This window comes from Mustela erminea, chromosome 10, assembly GCF_009829155.1.
Source record: "Mustela erminea isolate mMusErm1 chromosome 10, mMusErm1.Pri, whole genome shotgun sequence".
Taxonomy (NCBI): Eukaryota; Metazoa; Chordata; class Mammalia; order Carnivora; family Mustelidae; genus Mustela; species Mustela erminea.
This window is the reverse complement of record NC_045623.1, coordinates 40,094,437-40,114,320: the sequence shown is the minus strand read 5'-3', so window position 1 is coordinate 40,114,320 and position 19,884 is coordinate 40,094,437. Positions and strand designations below refer to the sequence as shown.

Genomic DNA, 19,884 nt, shown 5'->3' with positions numbered 1-19,884 from the left:
TGGTAGAAATAACTCTAGACTAAGGAGCAGGAAACCTGAGCTGCTACTTTACCATGTTTGGGTCTTTGAGAAAGACCTTAATGGATCCCTGTCTCAGTTTCCTTTAAAGTGAGGGGGTTCGACTTACTGAGATATTGCTACTTGGTTCTTTTTACAATGGATTAAATAGAAAAATACTACCACCTAAGGCTTTTGATCTGCATATTTCAGAAGCAAATATAAATTGAGTAACCAAATCTTAGGAGAGTATTAAACATCTTCTAAAACATGGCATGTGAAGTATCCCAGAGAAACTTTAATTATACAAGTATCTGAATGCCTTGTGGCCTGGATTCCCCATTGTCAAAGCAATGATTAAATTAAAAATATCCCCGAACATCAGCCACACAACTAGAATAGCTCTTCAGCAGTTATTTCTTACATTCAGCTCTAAAATATGCCAAATTTGTGTTTATAAACAATCTTCATTAAGTCTGACAGGCACTGTTGATCTGAGTTAAGTCTCTAATTCTGGGCATCCAGGGCCTCTGTCCTCTCTTTCTTCATCTCTTATTGTTTTCATGATGAGATGAATTAAAATTCTTATTTGTTATGCATTTGGTGTACCACTGCTCTTCCTGCTCATCTGTGCTTATAAGATTTTACTCTGCTTGCATAAGTGTTCATGAGCCCTCAATTTTGAACAGCTGTGAGGAAGGCTGGTTAACTATTTGTAAACACCACCCAACGATCCTTGACAGTAATGGCAGTCTTGCAGAATACTGAAGTGCTATTTTATTGGGAGTGATAATGAGACTGTCTTGTCCAGGGGTCTGGTTATTACACCAATACTGAACATTATCATTTAGTTGTGTGGTGTAAAATAGTTAATTAGTCACTTTTTTCCTTTTTTTTTTTTTCCCAGGAGACTCTATCCACAGTGAAGGAAAAATGGTGTGTATAGTTCTGGCCTTTGCTGAGATAATTCAAATTTATGCCATTTTTGAGTTTTCTAACTATCTGCTTTGGTTAGCTTTGAAAACAGATATCAAATTTTATATTCTGACTAGCCCCTTCTTTTTAAGAGTAGAATGATAATTATATAAGATACTATCCACATAATATATATGTAGCTATATATATTATATAATTGCTTATATTATACATAATAGATACATAATAACGTATATTATTACAAAGACAAAACATTTTTACTATATGGTCACTAAGCTTAGAAATTTTTAAAAAATGCTTTTTTTGTATCAATTACAGGCTTGCTCTAAGGAGACACTCTTAATAATGGGGGTTGGTTAATACGGATAATCAGTATTGAAAAAGGACCTGGCACCTACTTAAGGCATCAGTAAGTTGTCGTTGAATAAGTGCATAAAAACTTATGAAGACTTCCCCTTTTTCTCTGAGAGCATGTAGCTTTTTAAGTTGCAAAGATGCAAATAAAACACATGTTTTCTCATTGCAATTCAAAGCCTGTGCTGCTCCATCTTTATGCATGTAGCTTTATATACCAGAATCTTTCTTTATTTCACTGAAGTCATTTTGTAGATTTCTATATATACTTAGTGCACATTTTTCATGAAGTATGCACAATGCTGAAGTATTTATAAGTTGTTGCTCATATGAATGAGATATATTTTTAAATTTTATTCTCCAACTGGTTATGGTAGTAACAGTAGGAATAAAAATAATGTCATTTACACTAGACTCGATTTTGCTCAAAAACATTTTTGAATGCCTACTATGTGCGAGGAGTTATACTAGGAATTGGGATAAGTGGTGAAAAAATATTGAGAATCTGTCTTCGAGGAGCTTACATGGGTCAATAACCCTATCTTGAGGAAAAACAGAAGAATTCTATGGAGACTATTAAGATATCATTGTCCCATCACACTCTTGTGTTTCTAAACCTCTTGCTAGCAGAGACATTGAGTGCCTTTGTTCCCAATTAACTAACCTTGTACAGAAAATAGCCTTGGAAGATAGAGATAATGGTGATTCACTCCAGAGCAAAGGGCGGGTTTGTTTTTAGTCTTGGACTATATAGCGTCTCTCTTGGCAGCAAAGACAGACGTGCTTTCTGGCCATTATAAAAAGTCAGTTTATCTAAACTCAAGGTTACTATCCAGTAAGATGATCTACCGCATGTTCCGCTAGACCCTTTTTGCATCATCCTGTGAGAATTCAGCTTTGAGAATCAGAGAAAATACTGGAACTGTTTGTGCTATTACCGCGAGTAATAAATACCTTTGTCCCTGACCTAGGAATCTCATGTCTTCTGCCAGCATCCATGAAACTGGGGCAGGCTAACCAGCTGACTTACAGAGTTAAATCTCAGATCTTCATAATTCTGGACAAAGTCCTGAAGTCAGACTAGGACATAGCCAAACCACAGCAGGACAGGTGTGGGGATATCAAAGGGAGGATTGTAAGGAAAGAGCTATCACCTTTATGGACTTAGTTTGTTCAGTATTGCAAAAGTAATCCTGGCGTGTGGCATATGAATTTGGAAGACTTGAAATTGCACAGGTAATCACAGCCTAAGTTACTGAGTACTAATTAGCTTTCAAGGACTTTTCTCTATACTTTATGTAAATTATTTAATTTTTAGCAATTGATCACATAGCTATAAATTACTATTCCCATTTTATAGATGAAGAAATGAAGGCAGAGAAGGGATTAAGTAACTTGTTCAAATTCGTATATTTAGTTAGAGATGGAATCAAGACTTGAATCCAAACTTTAAAGCCCATGGTCCCTACCATTGGACTATATACCAAGAAGGGGTCTTGGACTGAGACAACATTGTGTAAGACTTTGTGTAAGACTGTGTAAGACTTTGTAAAGCACAGTAAGTATGGTGGGATTTATGCACGTGAGAAATGGGTAACCACCAAATATCAGGGAAATGACCTGATTAGTTGAGAAGTATATGCTCCAGAAAAGGATACCATCAGAGGTCCTTGAAGAGCAGTTGTTAGCAGTCTAGGCTAAAGAAGATAGTAGAAAGAAGATAAAAAGACAAATTTTGGAATTTTGTAAAAAAAAAAGAAAGAAATTTTATAGGCATCTTTTAAAATATGTCCTATCAAATGCAATGTCTGGTGAGCCATATGCACTCAAAAATATATTTCAAATTAATTAATTGATTAGTTCACTATCAAGAAACCATTTTCTAATTGTAATAATTTTATAATTAATTTTTGTTTTTCAAATAAATGTATCTTCTCATAATTTGATCTTACTCTGCATCTTTCCATTGTTTATTTTTATTTGCTTCTAGTATTATTGTACTTGCCAGATATTACAAAATAGTATTCAATAACAATATTCATTTAATTTATGTGTATTCATATACATTTAAAGATTATGCTTCTGGGAAAAGGATTAGCACACATTGTCTGTAAAGAGCCCAACAGTAGATTTATTAGATTTTGTGGGCCATACTGTCTTTGCTGCCACTGCTCAAATCTGCTGTTTTGATGAGAAAGCAACCATAGATAATGTATCAATGATATGGCCAAGTCTGTTCCAACAAAATTTTATGTGAGTGTTGCTTTAAAATATGTCTATGAATAATTTTTTGTATTATCATATACATATTTAATTTATTGATTTAACAAACATTTACTGAATATATAAAATGCACTAGAAACTGTGTTAGATATTGGAATATAGCAATGTGCAAATCATTGTACTCATGGAACTTACAGTACAATAAGAAGGTGTAATTTACAACAAATCAGTGTGTGTGTGTGTGTGTGTGTGTATGTGTAAGTGAATGTATATATGCCTTAGTGATGGGAAATTTTATTTAAATGTTAGCTATTGGGGCATCTGGTCACATTGGAACATATATTTTACTTGTTTTATCTAGGTCATCACAATGGAAATGTATGACAAACAAGTCATTTTGACTTAGGCAGTAATAGCATTTCTATGTATGTCTGGTGACTCCCCTTTTCCCATTACTCGTACATAAATATGTTGGTATGTATGATACATAGCACAAAACATTCTCTGGGAAAGTGAGTAAAATTATTTAATGAATCCAGGTTCTTTTGGAACCAAAGCTTCTGAAATCCAAGAGATAAACATTGAAACTTGTCTGATAAAATTGAGGCCAGCTGGTAGGCAAGGTTAACATTATCCACCCACTCCCTACCTAGGGAAATTTACCATGGAGGAGAGGAAAACATTGGCAAAGGATCAGGCATTAATAGTAGGGTCCAAGTGGCCATATGAAGTTGGCAAGCAACCTGACCCTGCTACTAGAGCAACATGGGTGTGCACTTGGTAAAAATACACATGAATGTGTGTACATGTACATGCATATATGTGAAATTTGTGAGAAATATGTCATGACAAGATTAAAAGACACACAGTACAGATTTTATTGATGCTAGCTTTTTAGTTGAGTATAATACAAAACTCCCATACATGAAACGTGATAAACTGTTGTTTCACAAGCAATGCTGTTGGTCCTTGGTTTCCACCACATAACCTACTACAGTCTATATCTTGCATTACACAATTGTACTGCTTGAGCTGGGTGATTTTTTGTCATACATTGGTTAACTTGGGGCATTTTTAAAAACTGGAGGTTGCATTGCAAATCCAGATATCCTATTTTTTTTTTTTTTTTTTAAGCAGGCATAACATGCAGCTAGAGAGAATCAAGAGAACAGAATAACAGGACTCTCTCAATTCTGAACAAACGTTTTTATTGAAGTATAATTGACATGATATTATATTAGTTTCAGGTGTATAATATATTCATTTGAAAATTTTATACATTTTTCAGTGCTTACCATAGTGTGGTTGCCATTTGTCACCATCCAAGGTTATTCCAAATATTACTGACTGTATTCCCTGTGCTATACTTTTCGTCCCATGCCTTGTTTCTTTTATATCTGGAAGTTTGTACCTCTTAATCCCCTTCATCTTTTTGCCCATCTCCCCACCCACCTCCCCTCTGGTAACTACCAGTTTGTTTGTCGTATTTAAGAGTCTTTTTTTTTTTTTTGGTTCATTTGTTTTGTTTTTTAGAGTCTACATATTAATGAAATCATATGGCTTTAGTCTATCTCAGTCTGACTAATTTTAACTAACATAATACCTTCTAGGTCTATCCATGTTGTTGCAAATGGCAAGATTTCATTCTTTTTTTATGGTTCAGTAATATATATAAATATAAATATATATAAATATGTATATATTATATGTATAGCTCACCTCTTCTTTATTCATTCATCTATCAATGGACATGAGTCGCATCCATAATTTGACTACTGTAAATAATGTTACAATAAACATAGAGGTGTATTATCTTTTCAAATTAGTGTTTTTGTTTTCTTTTGGTAAATATCCAGCGAGAGAATTGCTAGATCATATAGTATTTCTATATATATATATATTTATTTATTTTCAGCATAACAGTTTTTGTACCACACGCAGTGCTCCACGCAATCCGTGCCCTCTCTAATACCCACCAGCTGGTTCCCCCAACCTCCCACCCCCCGCCCCTTCAAAACCCTCAGATTGTTTTTCAGAGTCCATAGTTTCTCATGGTTCACCTCCCCTTCCAATTTCTCCCAACTCCATTTTCCTCTCTAACTCCCCTTGTCCTCCATGCTATTTGTTATGCTCCACAAATAAGTGAAACCATATGATAATTGACTCTCTCTGCTTGACTTATTTCACTCAGCATAATCTCTTCCAGTCCCATCCATGTTGCTACAAAAGTTGGGTATTCATCCTTTCTGATGGAGGCATAATACTCCATAGTGTATACGGACCACATCTTTCTTATCCATTCTTCCGTTGAAGGGCATCTTGGTTCTTTCCACAGTTTGGCGACCGTGGCCATTGCTGCTATAAACATTGGGGTACAGATGGCCTTTCTTTTCACTACATCTGTATCTTTAGGGTAAATACCCAGTTTTTCTATTTTAAAATTTTTGAGGACCTCTGTACTATTTCCACAATGATTGAACCAATTTAAATTCCTATCAACAGTGCATAAAGATTCCTTTCTCTCTGCATCCTCATTAAGACTTGTTATTTCTTATTTTTTTGGTAATAGCCATTCTGACTGTTGTAAGTGGTATCTCACTGTGGTTTTGCTTTGCATTTCCCTGATACCTAGTGTGTCTATTGGCTATCTCTATGTCTTCTTTAGAAAAATATCTATTCCTGTCTTCTGTCCAATATTTAATCAGGTTGTTATTGCTGTTGTTCTTGTTGTTGTTCTTCTTCATCTTCTTTTGATGTTGAGTTGTATTAGTTCTTTAAATATTTTGGATTTAACCCTTTATTGGATATATCTTTTGCGAATAACTTCTCTCATTCACTAGTTTGCCTTTTTGTTTTGTTGATGGTTTCATTTCTTTGAAAAATTATTTATTTATTTATTTTTCCTTGTTTACATATTGACAGATGGAGAGAGTTGGGGAGAGAGAGTATGAACAGAGGGAGAGGCAGAGGGAGAGGGAGAAGCAGGCCCCCCACTAAGCAGGGAGCATCTTGCAGGCTTGATCCCAGGACTCTGGGGTCATGACTGAGCCTCCCAATAGTTAATTTTTGCTTCCCATTTTCTTTCTATTATGAAGAAACTTCCATAAATATCTTGCTGAGGGCTATGTCCAAGAGATTACTACCTATATTTTCTTTTAGGAGTTTTATGATTTCACATTTAAGTCTTTCATCCATTTTGAATTTATTTTTGTGTATGGTGTAAGAAAGTGCTCCAGCTATCATTCTTTTGTATATAGCTGTCCAGTTTTTCCAACATCATTTACTGAAAAGATTGTCTTTTCCCCTCATTATATTCTTGCCTACTTTGTTGTAACTTAATTGACCATATAGGTATGCGTTTATTTCTAGGCTGTCTATCCTTCCTATATGTTTATTTTTCTTCCAGTATCATACTGTTTTGATTACTATAACAACCTTAAGAAAAAAAGAACAAAGTTGAAGGTATCACAATCCCAGATATCAAAATACACCACAAAGCTACAGTTACGAAAACAGTATGAGACTGACACGAAAATAGATATGTAGATCAGTAGAACTTTTGGTTTTTCCTTCCATTGGAAATAACAGTTAGAAAGAGTCTCCTTGCATGGAGCTAGGAATCTGAGGTTCTGATTTAACTCAGGATCCAGCTTCCGAGAATAGGATGTTGCACTTTACACAGATTATTGTGGAAGAAAAAAATGTATTTAATCAGTTAAGGATTTGTTTTAATTAATTAATTTAATCTAACTTATTTCACTTAGTTGATATAATTAATATTTAACCCAATTAATATCTTATCTAATTAGAATTTAATGATTTAAAATATGTGACTTATTTTTATATCACTAGTCTTTTAGAAACATATTGTGGAAAATAAATTCAGTATTGTTCTCTGTATCATTTATACAATTTTTTTGTTGTTGTTAAGATGAGGTATTGGTATTGATGTTATCCATCTGGTGATTACTTAATTTTTGTTATTTAATTTTATTTACACGCAAAACATTGACTCATCCTTAGATTTCTAAAATAAACTCTATCTAGTGCCAAACTCTATCTTAAGTGAAAATAAAACTTACTGAGCATTAACTCTGTGAGAGTATAACTCTACTATTATTGCTCTAATTATATTGATTATTTCAATGATCCTGACAAGATATTTTAAGGCAGGCATTCTTTCCTAAGGATTTTTAAAATGTGGGACTCAGAGAAGTTAAATTACATGAGACTCAGCAACAAGTAAGTAAAAAAAAACTGAACTTCGATAATAAATCCATGTTACTTCATTGGACCAAATTGTTTATCCTATGACAGATTATGCTTTCATCAACTCTTGAAATGCATTTGCTTATAATGTCCATAATATCTCTTCCCTTAAATGAATAAGTAATATTATTCAAGTTTTCTTTATTATGATTTTTACCAAATTCAAAAGTGAAAAACATAGAAGATATTTTTAAATGAGTATATTTATTCAATTCTATAGAAGTGAATATGACAACCTAAATGAAATATGTAATTTTCTAGCAAAAAATTGATTGTCAAAAAGTAAGAAACTATCAAAACCTAAATAAAGAAACAAATGTCACTGTAGAAGAAATTGGGAAAGTGGACAAAGGAAATGTCCCCAAAATGAAGGTAAAGAAGGTCAAGATTTAAGTCCAAATTATTATTGTTATTATTATTTATGAATGCAAAGCAGATGCCAATTTATAGAACATAGCCAATAACACTGCCAATAAATAAACCAAATGGCAACTTAACTATATTCTTAGCAAAACAGTAATTGGTGACATTTCTTCAAAACCCAACATCGTTCCATGTTCAACATTAAACAAGAAAAAAAAGGCAACAGCAGTTAGAGCTCAAGACATTTTTTTCCTACAGAATTTCATGTTGTGTTTTCTGTTTCAGAACATGAATTACTTTTCAGATGAAAAACTTGGGATGGCAGAAGTTTATTTGTATGTATTGAGGGAGAACCCAGGGTGGAAAATAGTGTTCATTCCTCCCAAGTGAGGAGGTAGTTATTCAGGGAACTTCTCAAATAGAGAATATTGTACTGATATACTGGAAGTTGGAGAAGTAGCAGGAGCTTCTTTGTGAGACTGAAGATTGCAACAGGAATGCTTTTCCTCCAGGGAATTCAAGACCAGGGTCTTGGTGCAGCTAGACAGTGGCTCTTTTTTGCAGCCGTAACTTTAAAAGCATTTGTTGTATCACCATGCATAGTAACCCCGTACAACCTTGAGTCCCATCATTATTTCTATTGAGTTTCTTCATTTGATACTTACATATTTCTCTCACCAGTGTACAAAAAGGCATCTTCAACAACCTTCTAGTCTTGGTTGAGTTTTCAGTGAGTGGAATCCCATAACTCTTGGCCAGTTCATGAGCTTGTTTTCTTTCAACTATCCTTGTTGACAAATCACACTTGTTTCCTCCTAACACCATAGGTACACCCTCTGAGTCTTTTAATTGCTTAATCTGTTCCCTGTAGAGATTAATTACTGCAAATGATTTATTATTGATGGAAAATACACAGAGGAAGTCTTTACCTGTCCTCTTGTATTGGTCTGTCATGGCACTGTACTCATCTTGACCAGTTGTATACAGTATATCCAACAGACAGGTTTCACCATCTATAACCACCTGTGTTCACTAAAAATCCTCTCTGGTGGGATCATATTCATCTACAAAGTGGTTCTGGATGAGCTGGATTGTCAGTGCAGCTTCCCCAACATCACCTGCTCCAACCACCACCAGTTTCTATTCACACCAGCAAGAACTTTGAAATTTGTTGCCTCCACTTCAGATGGATTTTGGACCACAACTGGGAAAATGCTGAGACCCCAGAACTGCCATGAACAGCCTTCACTAGGAATTAAGTCCAAATTATTTTAACACTTAAACCAATCAGTATTGCTAATCCTATTTAAGCTTTTTTTTAAATCTAAACTCTAAGTTATTGCAAAGAACTAAGACTATAATGCTTGCAATATCTTTTTGAAATCAGCAGAACATTGCTATCAACATCTTTCAAAGTTAGATAGTATTTATAAAAGCAATACCAAAAGCCCTCAAGGTCATTTTTGAATATTAGTGAATAATCCAAAATGAAATTAGATTCTAATTACAAATTAGAATCTATCAGTATTTTAAAAACAAACATAGCGCATACAAGGCTTATAACTGGAATGCAAAGATGGCTTGATATTAGGAGCCCAATATCATTCATCATGTCAGCAAGCTAAAGCAGAAATTCATTTTCATAATAAATATTATTAGTCAAGATATAGCTTAATATATAAGATCGCAAAATGCAAGGTAGATTTATTAGTTAAAACAGCATGCATTTGGAAAAATGTCCTAGATAGGTCACTGATTTTGAAAAATTTCAAAGTCCTGGGAAGCAGGAATAAAAAGTAAATCCTGAAAACTATGACCTTTACCCTGGAATAGATTAATAATACCAAGAGATTTTCTTTTTTTTTTTTAATTACAGGTAATTTGTTAAAATATCTTGAGACATTACCTGGGAAAGCTCAGAAGGAGGGTGAGTATAAAAGGGTTTAAGCCCTCAAATTAAAAAAAAGAAGTTTTACTCAGATAATAATTCACCATGTATACTCTAGAGCTGAACAAGAAAGTGTTATGCTTATTTCATAAGTAAATATAAATAATAAATCAATAGAAATACTAGGAAGAATATCTCTATATCTATCTATCTATCTATCTATCTATCTATAGATAGATAGGCATGGAAAAGAAATCTCACTCCCATGATGCATATGGAGAATGATTCTATACTTATGCTATACCATTTTGTTCCCTTGACCAAAAGATAAGTGAAAGATAGGGTGATGATCCAAATTAGAGAAATGAAAGTTTTCTGGTTAATTGGAAAGAGAAATAGGCAATGGTGTTCCAAGACCCATTAAAACTGGATTCTTGAAAAATAAATATAAAAACTGGAAAGCTTAATAGTGTTTTCCATTTTTTAGACAAGGATATAGAGAACGCTGGACCAGAAAAAAAAAAAAAAAAAACTGGTAAAACAGATGAAAATATAGAAGCCATAAAAAAACATGGAGGGTAAGGTAGAAAATATAGATGAGGTTTCTCATGGTGTTTTGAACCCTGGCACCAGACAATTCTAGGCTAAGATGAAGGTTTTCCTTCGGTTTGTAAAATATGCCAGAATCTTTATATTTCATTTTACATTATTTTTGAGCTAGAAAATGAGTGTAATATTCTTAAAAGATAAGATCATATATTTTGTATTTCTTTTAAATTATAGCTTACTTAACTACCCAGGTATTAAAGCATTTCCATGATCCAGGGAAGAGTCATGAAACCTGGAACAAAGATGTCAAGTATATGGTGAATGGGAGATTTGGTATCCCAATAAAACAGTAGTTTTGTAATCTAGGCTTAGAAGAAAGACAAAAGAATTTATATATTCCAATATTTCTTACATTAAAAAAATTAGAGACCTGGATTTTTATTTTACTATATAGAAAGAATCTTGGGATATTATAGAGAGGACACATCTGAGTCTACAGAGTGGATAGGATGAGAAAGAAGGAGAAAAGAGCACAAGATCAGATGCTGTGTCTCTAGTTTTCTGTTCCACCCCCAATCTAGTTCACCTGAAGATAAACCTCGAGATGAAGATTGGGTAGTGATAGAAGAACCTCAGAGGATATATGTATATGTGAGCAATGCTGAAAATAAAGGAGCCCCACAATTTTTTGGAGCTAAGGAGGAGGCCATTTCGCTGAATGTCTCATACCAAGAGGGACACACAGAGCTGAGTGGTAACAGCCAAATGTCCACAGACTACACTCTACCATACTCTCACCCTTACCTGTATGCATTTTGGGCATAAAGAGTGAAATGTATCAAAGCTACTGTGTCCTTACTTGAGAACAGGAAGTCACTGATTAGTTAGGGAGAGTATTTCTTAAGGAAGGGCTCAAAAGGAACATATGGCTGAGATTCAGCAGAGCATCAGTGGTAGAAAAGTCTAGGGTATGGCCACATCAGAGTAGTGGAATCTGTAGAAGCAAAGTGACCTCTAGGCCCTGACTGTGCAGAGGAAAAAAATGAGATGTAAGAATGACTTTCATCACCACAATATCAAGAATGGATAACAGAAAGATGAACAGCAGCCAGTGGGACAAGAGACATCCTAGAGAAGGCTGCTCCCCAATTTGAGGGATTTTTTTCCTTTTTTTTGTTGCCCCATGGTATGTCCAGATACCATCTTGGTAGAGATAACACCAGAAAGACAATTTTAAAATAGAAAAGATAATCATTAAATGATGTTTTCAAAGCCCATCAAGGAGCAGTTGGGTTACTCAATCAATTGAGCATCTGACTCTTGATTTTTAGCTCAGGTCATGATCTCAGGGTCCTGGGATCAAGCCCCAAGTTGGGCTCCATGCTCAGCAGGGAGTCTGCTTGAGATTCTCTCTCCCTCTTTCTCTCCCTGAGCCCCTCCCTGCCCATTTGCTCTCTCTCTCTCTAAAAGAAACAAATAAAATCTTTAAAAAAAATAGAATAAAATATCAAATCACATCCCATTCATCTTAGCTCCTTCTGCTACCATTAAAAAGAATATAAGCTTGAGAAAAATATACAAATAGTTATAGGTAAAAAAAAAACAATGTTACTTTTTTTTGCATATATAAGTTAGCCTGAATGGATTTTAATCACCTGGTGTACACGAGTAATTCCTAGTTTCTCTTACCTAAAACTAATATCAGCACTGAGCAGATAAATGAGGGCCTCATTCATGACTGCTGACTCTAGTCCTCCACCAGAAGGGATAATATCACAACTGTGATAACTACTAGAAAGAATGACCACACCTACACTTACCTTATGTGGCAGCACTGGTCATCATTAGATAATTAAATTGTTGATATTGTCAACATTTGTTTTGTTCTGTAGGAGATTATTACAGATATCCTTTGGTTACCACTGGCTAAAGACCATTATTAATCAATCAAATAAATTCTTACCTTTGAACAGTTTATTGAATTAAATTATTTTTGAGATCAAAATTCCAAGATGGAGATTCATTTCCTTTATTCAGTTATGGGTTTATACTACTAAATTGGGGTATTCCATAAAGGGAAAGAAATAGTATTAAGTGGAGCATACTTATTTCAATAGTTTATATGGAACTCAACTGGTAATAATAATAATAATAATAATAGTAATAATAATAAAATCCTCAGGGCCTTTCCACAAGCACATAGGAAATAAGTTGCTCCTCAGGTGAAAATCCTGAGGTGACTGAAGACACACATACCACAAAATGCTGCAGTGAGCATGTGTTGGCAGTCTTGGGGAAGAAACAAGTTACCTCATCCTTTTTAAGTACTTCGTCCATCCTTCAAGAAAAGTCAAAGGTAGAGTTGGGTGGTGGCAATCATGAATCAGTTTCAATAGAAAGGGAAGAAAGTAAGGGCATGAACTTTGTATTCTGCTTGTCAGTTTGGTGTTGCAGAGTCAGTTAGGACCCTGCCTCTCTTTTCCATTGGAGAGTGAGATCTGCTCAGCAGGACTTTGCACACTCTTTAGGTCCTTACCAAATAGGTTGGTAATAGCCACTGTAGCTATTGGACACTGTGGGGACATTGGACCCTGTGAGGACACCTGGGTCTGTTAAGCCGCTGCCTTTGGCTTGGGTCATGATCCCAGGATCTTGGGATCAAGTCCCGCATCCGGCTCCTTGCTCGACAGGGAGCTTGCTTCTTTCTCTGCCACTCTGCCTGCCTCTATGCCTGCTTGTCCGTGCTCTCTCTCTCTCTTTCTCTCTCCGACAAATAAGTAAATAAAATCTTAAAAAAAAAATAGGCACTTTGATTAAAGCAACTCCTTTTCTTAAGATGCTTGACATATTTTGATAAATTGAGAAGTCTCTAAATCAGTTATCTCTGCAAATTTCCTAAATTGTTGAATAATAGTTTAGATAGTTTTTGGTTTGGGTTTTTGCTGTTGTTTTTGTTTACTCTGTTTGAGTGGCTGTGCTGGGCTAAATGTGATGCTTATTGCATCAATTGCCCTCTTCCTCCTCAAACACTTCACATCTAAATAGAGAGCCCTGGGAGACCATCTTTTTTCAAAATCTATTTCATTGTGTCTTTGCTATTAATGATCCTTATAGGGTGTGAAGCCTTAAATCATGACCCTGTAGGACTCTGGAACTTTTGCTCAGCCAAAATGTCATTTTATTTTATTCTTTAGGGTTGTACTTTTTATGCTAATGTAGGATTTGGCAGTAGACTGTAATTAAACTGTAGTCAATGGGCCTAACTTTTACAAGCAATTAGATGTATTTGATTTTTTTGCTCCTCTATTGAGAATATGCAGCAGCTTTGTGGAATCACTAAGATGTATCCTTCTGCCCCCACTTTTCTTGTAGTTCCTGCTAAGTGCAAAGAGAACACACAGCATTCTGTAATGTTTTCATTCTATTATTGCTTGAAATATTGACTTCACATTCCACTAGAGAAATTGAATCAGTGCAGGAATGTAAAGTACTATTTAAGCATCTCTCTATGTTCCCTTTACGCTTTATATTTTTCTCACCATATAACCTTTCTATCTTTCCTACAATTCTACTCTTTTTGTGTTATACACAAACCCAAAAATGGGCAGGGCTCAAAGTCCTAGAACATCTTATAACCACGGAAGAATACAAGAGACTCGATTATGACATAACTCTTTGGATATTTTCACATTGAAAAATAAGACAACAAACAAAGTCAGAATTTAGACTTCCAAATAACAAGGAAATTGGCATCTACAGACACTAAGATATGTTACAGTTGGGCCAAGTGCCTTTCTTTTCCCAAATTATTCCTTTTTAGTCACATTCTTTAAAACATCTGCACATATGATTGCTGCATTGTGATACCTATGTACTTTTGAGAAAGAGCATTGATGAAAATCATTAAATATTGTTTCATCAATAATTATGTGGTTTCCATACCTAGTGATGGAGATAGCCAAAAGACCATTTTAATCATTATTATATCTTTTTCTAAATAATTTCTTATGGTTTAAAAAATTGTAATAAGTGTTGCTACTTGCTATAATCACAACCTTATAAAAACACATAGACACACACATACATACACACACACGCGCACACACACCACACCAACAAAGGCACACATACTGTTTTACATATCATGTATTATTAGGGGAAGACTGTGGTAAAGTCTCTGAGGCTCCTACCACTCTTGATTCCCCATAGCAACATAGTTTTTGGATCAGTCAAAACCCCATAGAGACATATGCAAGAGTTCACATCTTTTATGCTGGACCTCCTCAGGATACACTAATTTGCTACAGCTGCGCCCATGCCCATTCACTCCCAGGTTCCTGGCAAGCCTGACCTTGATGGTTGACAGGTGTGGGAGCTACTGGCTCAGGGGAAAGAAAATTAACCCTATTTCTGCCAGAGCCCTCTTATGCCTGAATAGGAATAATCTTCAGTTCTCAGCATGAGAGACCAGTATGAATTTTTTAATCAGACAGAAAGCATTCTATTCTCAAAAGCATTGGCACACAAGATTATGACTAGAGATATTGTCTAGAAATAGGAAGATGAAGATAGGCAACAGCTGGTTCAGTAACCATGCTAGAAGATCATTTAACATTCTTAGAAAAGAAAATATTTAGAATTCCCTGACACATTTGGAGAAGAGAAGAAAGCCATTGCTCTGTTCCTCTTTCACAATTTGCTCTGTTCAGAAAAAAAAGAGGGGGGTACTTTTATAAATGTTTTAAAGGATTGAGCCATTTTCAAATGGTATATTTTGACCGTTTTAATTATTTGATTTGTTTTCTTTTCTGCTTGGTGCACAGTCAGAGGTAAACTGAAATGGCTTCTGCTGGTAGTGGGCCATCGTAAAAAGCTCAAATGACAGTGGGAAATTGCTTTTGTGATGAAGGGAAGCATTAATAAAAGCTTCGCTCATGTTTACCCCTTTTAAATTGGCCCTGGAGGAGTTGATTAAACTACCCCATTGGCAGTGGCTGGTTGATACATAGGTTGTGAAATGTTCTATGCCCGTAGGTGGTGGTTGAGTTTAGAGGTATCTACATTTTTCTCATCTGGTTTGGTATGTCATTGACATTTCATTTAAACTCTTTGTCCCATTGTAATCTGGTAAAACTTTGTCTTTGTCCATAAAGAAAATATTGTATTTTTAAGAAAATGTCATATTTTCCTTCCCATAAGGCTGAGTAATGTAGGCTCTCAATATACCAAAGTATTCTACCTGTGATTTCAGGGCTAGTAACTGGGAATTTTTGTTTGTTGTTTTTAATAATAAAAAAAAAAATGAACCAAAGCAAAATCAGAGTAGGATTTTTTTTTTTTTAATGTGAATTTCTTGAACTTAACTATACGTTTGAGATACCCAAGAAAGTGCACTAAATAACTTTTATAGCTCACTTGGGAGTCTACCAGTTGAGTCAGAGAGTAAGAAAAGATTCATGTGGCTCAGCTGTCTAAGGGTACTCAGCGTGAGAAACCAGTGCAGAGTGAAGGCTCCCCTAGGATGGCCTATCTTATTCCCACTATTGTGCCATTCCTTAATGCTTGTCTTCTCACCCTGAACAGCATGACAGGTGGTATGCTCAGAGCATCTGCAAAGGCAGTTAGTAGAAGACAGGATCTCTTATAGAAACTCAAATGTCCTCCTTGGAGGATTCAGTTGATAAGGCTACATACTTGATTTCTGGAGGAATTCTATTTAACTTTGTTCTTAGTTTTGAATCTTGAAATTTTCTCTGGTGAAAGGCAGCTAGTAAGAGTCAAAGACATTCATACATTTTTGAATCATTTGTTTTTTCACAATCGGTGTATCAAATATAGATTTTTATCCTAACTTTGGAGATGAATAAATTGTAACCATGAGATGTTGATTCCTGCTCAGACAACTAATAGGTATGAGGATCCCAATATTTATCCTGGTTTCCCTGGATCCAAGACAAACCTCTGTCTTCTGTATTAAGCTTTCTCCTCTGAAGGAAAAAGAAATAGAAGCAATGAAGATTTTCCTTAGAAATGTGTAATGCAGTACTTAAAGCCTTTCTAGTTTAACTCTTCTTCATTAACACAGAAAAAATGAAGACGTATAGAGAAAAAGGGACTAATCCCAAATCATACTGCTTTTTTTCTTTTTGTATGGTTTTGAATGATACAGGCCTTTTTAATCATGTTTCTTCTTTACTTTTTTTTTGTTATAATTTTTGTATAGTTTACTTCGAATAACAGTTAAATAAGCTTTAACTGCATCAGTGTAATCATCACCACAATCAAGATACAGAACATTTTTATTACTCAAACCTTTCTTTGTGCTCCTTTACGGTTAGTTTTCCTACTGATTACTCCACACATCACTGGTATGCTTTATGTCCTTATAGACTAATTTTGCCTGATCTAGAATGTTGTGTATATGAAATAATACAGCACACAATTTCTTTAGTTCTTTCATTCATGTAGCTGTGGTATCATCGTACTATCCATTTTTAATTGCAGAAAAATATTCCGTGATACAAGTATACTGTGCTTATCCAATCGCTTGCATTGTTTACACGTTTTTGTCTATTGAGAATAAAATCTTTGAGCATTCATGTGCAAGGCATTTCATACCTCTTAGGTAAATACTTAGAAGTAGAATTGCTTAGTTTTTTTGGTAAGAAACTGTCAAATTGCCAAAATGTTTATTCAATTTTATACTCCTAATTAGTAGTATATGGAACTTCTAGTTGCTCTGTATCCTAGTCAACACCTATAGTTCCAACATTTTAAATTTTAGACATTCTAGTTGCTATTGCAATATCTCATGGTTTTACTTTTCATTTCCCTGAGGGTAAGAAGCATTGAGCATCTTTTCTTTCGTTTGTTAGTCATTCATGTATCTTCTTTGGTGAAATATCGATCCGAATCTTTTGCCCATTTTTTAAAAAAAAAACTTGAGATTCTAATTTTCTTCTTGATTTGGAAGAATTATTTTTATATTTTGGATAGAAGTCCTTTGTTAGATATGCAACGTGAATATGTTCATCTAGTTTGTGAGTCACCTTTTCATTTTTTTGATAGCCTGTCTATCATCTACCTAATTTTTTTTTTTTTTGCATTCCACTTGGAAACATTTGCTTAAATAAAATTATAATGATTTTTCTTCCATATTATCTTCTGGAAATTTTAAAGTGTAATATTTTAAGCTTTGAGTTAATTTGCATATATGTTATGAGGTAAGGTTTATGGTTCATTTTTTTTTCCCATAGAGATATCTATTTGTTGAAAATGTTTTCTTCTCACGATTTCAGTTTTTCAAACAGTTTTTAAAAATCTACTGACTATGAGCATGTTTGTGTATTTCTGCGCTCCCCATTCTGTTCCACTGATATATACATTTCTCTTTACACCATTAATACTATAACATCTTGATTACTGCAGCTTTTAAGTATTAAAATCGGGCATATAATCCACTTTTGGAAAATTGTTCTGTTATTAGTTCTTTGCATTTTCATACAAATTTTAGAATTGGTTTGTCAATGTTAAGAAAAGAAGAAGACTGATGGATTTTATTGGGCGTGTATTGAAATCTATAGACTAATTTGGGGAGAATTTACATTTTAACCATGATGAGTCTTCCATAACTAGGTTCCTTTTACTTGTCCTAGTAATGTTTAAATTATTCACTATATATTTTGAACATATTTTGTTAAATTTATCCCTAAATATTTTGTGTTTTTATATGCCATTACAAATAGTATGTTTTATTTGAAATTTTATTTTCTAAGTGTTCTTTTGTAGGATACAAATACACTTGAATTTTTTTTTAAAGATTTTATTTATTTATTTGACAGAGAGAGAAATCACAAGTAAGCAGAGAGGCAGGTAGAGAGAGAGGGAGAAGCAGGTTGTCCGCTGAACAGAGAGCCTGATGCGAGGCTCCATCCCAGGATCGTGAGATCATGACCTGAGCTGAAGGCAGAGGCTTAACCCACTGAACCACACCGGCGCCCCTTCACTTGATTTTTTAATATTGATTTTATATCCTATGACTTTGTTAAACTCACTATTTTTTATAGCAGTTTTGTTGTTCTTGATTCCTTAGAATATCTTACATACATAATCATGTCATCTGAGGACAATTTTATTAATTTTTTTCAAATCTTTATATTACTTTTTTCTTCACTTCTTACACTGTATAGAACCTCCAGTACAATGTTGAGTACAAGTAACGAAAACGGTTATCTTGCCTTGTTTTCAGTCTTTCGGGAAAGCATTCAGATTTTCACTGTTATATGGGATGCTTACTGCAGGTTTTTCACACATGTCTTTTACCAAATTGGATAAAGTTTTTTCTAAGTCTCATGTGCTGATAAATTTGAACTTAAATGAATGTTGAACTTTGTCTTCATTCTATTAATATGGTCAAATACCATTGATTATTTATTTATATATTTTTAAAGATTGATTTATTCATTTGAGTTAAAGAGCATGAGTGCACAAGTTGGGGGAGGGGCAGAAGGAGAGAATTTTAAGTAGGCTCCCCACTAAGTCCAGAGCCCAATGTAGGGCTGGGTCTCATGACCCATGAGATCATGACCTGGGCTGAAATCAAGAGTCTGATGCTCAACAAAGAGCCATCCACGTGTCCCAGCATTGATTATTTTTAAAATATTAAATCAACTGTTTAATTCCTGATATATACATCATTCATACATACATACATACACACACATACATCAATGAAATTATTATCTTATATATTTCCAAATTCAAATTCAATATTTTGTTAAGGATTTTTGTGTCTGTGTTCATGAGGAATGTTCATCTGCAGTTTTCTTGTAGTGCCTTTGTCTGGTTTTAGTATCAGCATGTACTTGCTCCATAAAATAAATTGGAATTGTCCCTTCTATTTTCATGAAGAGATTGCATATAATTATCGTTGGTTGAAATCAATTCTTAAGCCATTGAGTCTTATACCATTGCTTATGGGAAAGACTTTATGCATTTGTTCGTATTGATTCAGGGCTTTATTTCCTTTTGTCTCAAATTTTAAAAATTTGTATCTGTTAATGACTTTGTGTGTTTCATCAAAGTTAGCATGGAGATTTATGGAGATATTTATTAATTATAATCCCTTGTTATCTTTCCAATGTCTACAGGATCTGTAGTGAGGTTCACTCTTTCATCCCTGTTATTAGTAATTTTGCTGTTTCCTAAACTTGATCAGGACTTGTATTTTTACAAATTTTTACTGAGATATAATTGATACTAACATTATGTTAGTTTCAGGTGTACAACTTAGTAATTTCATATTT

The 19,884-nt window shown here is 34.3% G+C and overlaps 1 protein-coding gene across 1 annotated transcript in view; it reads right to left on the bottom strand.

Moving 5' to 3' along the window:
* Nucleotides 1-8,682: 8,682 nt before the first annotated feature.
* The window catches only part of LOC116568192 (GTPase NRas-like), a 46,226-nt gene continuing 35,024 nt past the window's right edge, over nt 8,683-19,884 (bottom strand). Inside the window, 1 exon segment of the mRNA XM_032303724.1 lies at nt 8,683-9,282. Within this exon segment, the coding sequence (XP_032159615.1) occupies nt 8,683-9,282 (600 nt within the window).